Source organism: Pelobates fuscus, chromosome 9, assembly GCF_036172605.1.
Source record: "Pelobates fuscus isolate aPelFus1 chromosome 9, aPelFus1.pri, whole genome shotgun sequence".
Lineage (NCBI taxonomy): Eukaryota > Metazoa > Chordata > Amphibia > Anura > Pelobatidae > Pelobates > Pelobates fuscus.
The window spans coordinates 10,845,326-10,852,328 of NC_086325.1; the positions used below are offsets into that span (position 1 = coordinate 10,845,326).

The window sequence follows — 7,003 nt, forward strand, 5'->3', positions numbered from 1 at the left end:
TTGCAGATCAAATACGAGACGAGATTGATACGGTTATAGGGAAAGCCCGGAACCCATCAGTCGGAGATCGGTTAACGATGCCATACTTAGATGCTGTAATTCATGAGATCCAGAGATTTGCAGATATTATACCCCTTGGGCTTCCACATGCTACATCAAAAGATACAAGCCTCAGAGGATACACTATCCCAAAGGTTAGTAAACACAAAAAGATGACCATTATTTAAAATATAAATGAACAATCTAGAAGCCATCAAGTCATTAAAAAAAAAGACTTGCATGCTGTAGCAGTTAAGGAGCCCCCCATTGTCCGTATTCATGCTTTGACATCTTACTTGGTATCCACTGGACACAGCTCCTCACCTCCACTACTTCAGCCAGAGACCTCTGAGCTGTCTGAGCTAACCCTGTTGATGTTAACCCTCTCAACCAATGAGCTAGCCATTCAAGAACTCAGGCTGAGGTACCGGAGGTGGGGGTGGGCGGATGCTCACTATATGTCTAGCATCTTCCTCATCATGTGTCTTCCTCACCATGAGACACTGCTATATGTAGACACTTGGTGGGTGGATGGGTCAAGCTCAGGCTATATGTAAACACTTAGTGTGAGGTTGGAAGGGGATTGTGTTTAGTTGGTGGTAGAATAGGGAAAGTATGAGAATAGTAATCAAGACTGGATAAAGATATCGGTGTAAACAGACTCCTCTTAGGTAATGTGATGTTATTTGTGTTCAAGGATTGGTAGATTAGAAAAGAGGAATGCTATTTTATGGGGTTGCTGAAAATCTGTCCATTTTTTAGATACATTATTACGTATTCAACATCTATCTGAAATAGTAGCTGTTATTATGCATTGCTGGTAATATCTTGTCATCTTTCTATAGGGAACCACTGTATTCCCCATGTTAACCACTGTCCTGAAGGATGAGAAATACTTCCCGGATGCTCAGAAGTTTGACCCGGGCCATTTTTTAGATGGAAATGGTTCTGTAAAGAAGAACGATGCTTTTATGCCATTTTCAATAGGTAACTTTAAAATGTGTTTAAAAGATACACTGTTATTTTTCTTTTTTTTAGGCTCAGTAAAAATGAAAGAATAAGGATAGCAAAAGCAAAAAAATCCAATTGCTGTTACCAGGAGATCGTTACTATCACTTACAATTCTAAAATAAGTATATTCAAAATCTCAGTATTTGAAATTGGAAATTAGCAGCAGTGGTAGGTCTGCTAAACAATGTTATGCAATGAATTAGTAACAGTAGCAAAGATAACACTCAGATCTTCAGTATACACAAACCAAATGGAAGTATAGAAATTGTAACAATAAGTAAAGAAAAATGTAACAGTCCTTAGTAAGTAATTAAGAACACCATAAGTGAGCCAAACAGTCCTAATAAGTCTTTTGAGCTGTATGCTCCTATTTATGGCTGGGATCCCTTCTATTGAGACAGCAGGGAAAATTGGCCAATAGGAGCACAGTATTAATCTAGAAACACACTAATATTAGCATTTAGTAGTATGGTACAGAAAACATGTCTTTAAAAAAAAAAAAAAAAGGGAAATGTTATTCTAAAAATGGAATCAATGTAATTCAATAAGTAGTTTAAAATCAAATAACACAGACGGTACAAAAGAGTGGGACCTTTATCCGGAGTCTCCACCTTCAGTCTTAATCCTCTGCCGTTGCTGACTGTCAAAAGCCGGCTTGCAGGCAGCTGCAGAGTCCTGTGTTTCCATTAGCTGAAGGGGAGATTCGCCACGTGCGTTCCACTTTGAACTTCAATGGATTCATCTAACCATAGTCTCTGTGAGAAGCACTGATGCCAAAATCGCTGTCGTTGCCGATGTGTCAAGCTGTCATCATGATGATGCCCAAGTTATGGTTAGATGTTATTTGATTTTAAACTACTTATTGAATTACATTGATTCCATTTTTAGAATAAAATTTCCTTTTCTTAAAAAAAAGGAAAAAAAAAAGATATGTTTTCTGCATTTCTTACTATGAAGACCAACGGCTGGTGTTGGATGGATTACAGTGTCGATTTTTAAACCTGATTTTTACGTAGAAAAGTTTTATTATACATTTCTACATCTTTCCACAAAGTGTATCACGTTATTTTTTATATGTACCATTCTACTAAATGCTATTATTAGTGTGTTACTACACTGTGTGCAGAATTATTAGGCAAATGAGTATTTTGACCACATCATCCTCTTTATGCATGTTGTCTTACTCCAAGCTGTATAGGCTCGAAAGCCTACTACCAATTAAGCATATTAGGTGATGTGCATCTCTGTAATGAGAAGGGGTGTGGTCTAATGACATCAACACCCTATATCAGGTGTGCATAATTATTAGGCAACTTCCTTTCCTTTGGCAAAATGGGTCAAAAGAAGGACTTGACAGGCTCAGAAAAGTAAAAAATAGTGAGATATCTTGCAGAGGGATGCAGCACTCTTAAAATTGCAAAGCTTCTGAAGCGTGATCATCGAACAATCAAGCGTTTCATTCAAAATAGTCAAAAGGGTCGCAAGAAGCGTGTGGAGAAACCAAGGCGCAAAATAACTGCCCATGAACTGAGAAAAGTCAAGCGTGCAGCTGCCAAGATGCCACTTGCCACCAGTTTGGCCATATTTCAGAGCTGCAACATCACTGGAGTGCCCAAAAGCACAAGGTGTGCAATACTCAGAGACATGGCCAAGGTAAGTAAGGCTGAAAGACGACCACCACTGAACAAGACACACAAGCTGAAACGTCAAGACTGGGCCAAGAAATATCTCAAGACTGATTTTTCTAAGGTTTTATGGACTGATGAAATGAGAGTGAGTCTTGATGGGCCAGATGGATGGATTGGTAAAGGGCAGAGAGCTCCAGTCTGACTCAGACGCCAGCAAGGTGGAGGTGGAGTACTGGTTTGGGCTGGTATCATCAAAGATGAGCTTGTGGGGCCTTTTCGGGTTGAGGATGGAGTCAAGCTCAACTCCCAGTTTCTGGAAGACACCTTCTTCAAGCAGTGGTACAGGAGGAAGTCTGCATCCTTCAAGAAAAACATGATTTTCATGCAGGACAATGCTCCATCACACGCATCCAAGTACTCCACAGTGTGGCAGGCAAGAAAGGGTATAAAAGAAGAAAATCTAATGACATGGCCTCTTTGTTCACCTGATCTGAACCCCATTGAGAACCTGTGGTCCATCATCAAATGTGAGATTTACAAGGAGGGAAAACAGTACACCTCTCTGAACAGTGTCTGGGAGGCTGTGGTTGCTGCTGCATGCAATGTTGATGGTGAACAGATCAAAACACTGACAGAATCCATGGATGGCAGGCTTTTGAGGGTCCTTGCAAAGAAAGGTGGCTATATTGGTCACTGATTTGTTTTTGTTATGTTTTTGAATGTCAGAAATGTATATTTGTGAATGTTGAGATGTTATATTGGTTTCACTGGTAAAAATAAATAATTGAAATGGGTATATATTTGTTTTTTGTTAAGTTGCCTAATAATTATGCACAGTAATAGTCACCTGCACACACAGATATCCCCCTAAAATAGCTATAACTAAAAACAAACTAAAAACTACTTCCAAAAATATTCAGCTTTGATATTAATGAGTTTTTTGGGTTCATTGAGAACATGGTTGTTGTTCAATAATAAAATTAATCCTCAAAAATACAACTTGCCTAATAATTCTGCACTCCCTGTAGATTAATATTGTGCTCCTATTGGCCAATTGTCCCTGCTGTCTCAATAGAAGGGATCCCAGCCATAAATAGGAGCATACAGCTCAAAAGACTTATTAGGACTGTTTGGCTCAATTATGGTGTTCTAAATTACTAAGGACTGTTACATTTTTCTTTACTTATTGTTACAATTTCTATACTTCCATTTGGTTTGTGTATACTGAAGATCTGAGTGTTATCTTTGCTACTGTTACTAATTGATTGCATAACATTGTTTAGCAGACCTACCACTGCTGCTAATTTCCAATTTCAAATACTGAGATTTTGAATATACTTATTTTAGAATTGTAAGTGATAGTAACGATCTCCTGGTAACAGCAATTGGATTTGTTTCCTTTTGCTATCCTTATTCTTGCTATTATTTTTTTCAGCCTAGGGTGTGGGTTGATTTACTGGGATTTGAGGAGTTACACACTTTTCTTGGGACCATTATCTTAACCTTCCTATCTATCAGAAAGGAAGTAATTCCTTTTCTGGTGATTCAGTAAAATGTAGTTTGCCTTTATGCTGTTAATTGTTTGGTTGGTGGATGGGAGCAGGTCTCTAGACAGGAATGGGGATAGGACCCAAATAAAGGTATTTACAGCTAGGAGTGGCTTGGATGGAGGCTTGGATGGAGGCTTGGATGGAGGCTTGGATGGAGGCTTGGATGGAGGCTTGGATGGAGATTTGGATGGAGAGATTTGGATGGAGAGATAAGGATGGAGGCTTGGATGGAGAGATTTGGATGGAGAGATAAGGATGGAGGCTTGGATTGAGAGATAAGGATGGGCAAAGCAGACGTGTTGTATACATTTTAAAAAGTTTGCCAACCAAATTCTATCACCCACAATATTAATTAATTAGATGTACATGAAACATTTGTGGAATATATTTAGCGAAAATAACAAACTGCATGCACAGAAAATGACAGTGGTGAACTACAGGTAAAGATGGTAGCATTGTTATAATAACAATATTAGAGTATCAAAGATTAGAATAAATGAGATGGAGTTTCTTATCAGTATCTGAATGTTTGCTGGGTGAAATGGGAATTAATTTTCTCATTTTTATTTTTTTTATAACTCATTGCTTGTTGTTCCTCCAGGAAAGCGAATATGTGTTGGAGAGGGTCTGGCTCGCATGGAGATCTTTCTGTTCCTCTCCTACATCCTACAAAAGTTTAATTTGGAATGTAACATAAAGGCTGAAGATATCGATATCTCCCCTATACCTTTCAGACTAAACTTCGCGCCACGACCCTATGAGCTCTCTGTGAACCTGCGGTGACCAAACCCAGGCCAAACTGGATCGCAGTGCTTCTATGGGAATTGATTTTAGGGGCTCTGTGTCATTTTTTTGATAAACTTACATGATGAATAATCTGTTTTTAAAAGGTTTCTTTAGTTATTTTGTACAGTCTCATAGACCATAATGGGTTTGGATTCTGGAAAGATTCACGTTCAAAGTAAAGATTTGTATAGATAGGGTATTTTTCTTAAATAGGACTTGCTGTCTTCCCCCACCACTTTACTTTTCCTACCTTTCCTCTTTTTTTCTCTCTTTTCCTTCTCTCTTTCTCTCTTTTCCCCCTTCTCCCCCTCTCTCCCCCCTCTCCCTTCCCTCTCTCCCCCATGTATTTAGTGTGAATGTTTGCTCCGTTTACTCTAATATAGATCATGAAGAAGGACTTCGAGCATTGACATTTTTTTTTGTTTTTAATACATCCTCTTTTGCCGGTGGGACAAGCTGACTGCTAACTTTGTTTTGCACATTTTATCCTTTATACAAACTTTTTCAGTTTTGACAATTGATTTTTATCTTCAGCTGGGGGATGGTAATGGGGGACAGTTTTGCACTTTTATATGCTAAACATTTCTGGTGACTTTTTGGTACTCACCTAGTATTTCTCCTGATTGTGTTTTGACTACCTCTGAAATTGATCCATCAAGTTGCCCAGAGTATATTTTTACCATTTTTACCATCTTATTAGACGCTCTGGCTTCGGACACATAAATTAATGGAATTCGATACACTAACCGGGAGGATTGGCAATTAAAGCAGGACCTTCCACTATTTATCAGTGGGTTCACTTGCACTCTGCGCTTAATACATACTTTACTATTACTTGAAGTTTTATACTATCTGTGTGTAACAGAACATTACAATCCCCTAAGCCCTGTGGAATAATCAAGGGAATTGCATTGTAAATCATCTGTTCGGTAGTTTGATTTGTTTCCTTGTCAGGATATTTCTTCCGAACACCGGACCACCTTGGTGTGTAATTAAGGAGCACTTTACCTCCCAGCTTGTTTCCAGCCGTTCGTATCGTTCAGCACGAACTCCGTGTGTAAAATATAGATGGCCGCCATTTCGGGACTTACACGTGTTTGCGGCCATCTTGCGCACGAACAGCGGTGCTTGCCTGTGAACGCATGGAACTAAAAACGGATACGCAAATAGGCAAGCACCGCTGAGACCTCCATACAACCGTAACTTCGTGCTGGAACTACCCAACAACCGTCCGTTCAGTAGTTATACTTAATTTTCTATGGGGATTTCAGCGAACACCGAGATAGTTGTGGATGGCAAAGATTTCGTGGAGTTTTAATAGGCGAACGGAGACCGACTGCAGGGCCAAAACTTGTGGAACTCTTTTCGGCTAGAAAATCTGGGCAGTCGGTCAAAACTTCAAAAACTTCAAGTTTTTGGGGTACATCCAGAACTTGGGTAAAAGTGTGTATGTTATAATTATGTTATATGTTTATCTGAGGGGAGGAGACATGGGGGTTGTACCATGCATGTAATTGGTTATTTTCAACCTCCCCCTGGGTGTGTTGTGTTTGTACCTTTTTGTAATAAAAGCCAGGCTGGGTGTGCCAGCACCTCAGCTCTTCGTGACCCTTCAAAACGTAGCCTCGTCTCGTTCTTGGAAGGGGATTATTTGGGAATATTACTCTGCTCTTTTTACAGCTGAACCTGACTCTCTCTCTGGATATCGTGGATGGGATTATACCAGCCTGACTTCTACACAGCAGCTTGCAGGGAAAAGGACGTCTCCAACGGCAGATACCCTCTCACTACCTGGGTAGCCGTTACACTGTGTATTATTCTTTTTATTTATTTTATTAATGTTTGCTCTGTTAAATGTACCTCATTGATTTTCCAATCCTCTGAACTGGGTGGAGTTTTTTTTTTTTTTTTTTATCATTATTGATACTCTTTATTTACATGGGTGAGTCCATTGTACAACCATTACTACTTTTTAATTATTACATTATT

The 7,003-nt window shown here is 39.2% G+C and overlaps 1 protein-coding gene across 1 annotated transcript in view; it reads left to right on the top strand.

Annotated features, from left to right (window-relative positions):
* LOC134572279 (cytochrome P450 2C23-like) overlaps positions 1-5,279 on the top strand; it is a 31,346-nt gene extending 26,067 nt beyond the window's left edge. Inside the window, exons 7-9 of the mRNA XM_063431149.1 lie at positions 7-194; positions 885-1,026; positions 4,830-5,279. Of these exons, the coding sequence (XP_063287219.1) occupies positions 7-194; positions 885-1,026; positions 4,830-5,011 (512 nt within the window). The 3' untranslated portion in view covers positions 5,012-5,279. The remainder of the gene's footprint in view (positions 1-6; positions 195-884; positions 1,027-4,829) is intronic.
* The last annotated feature ends 1,724 nt before the right edge of the window (positions 5,280-7,003 follow it).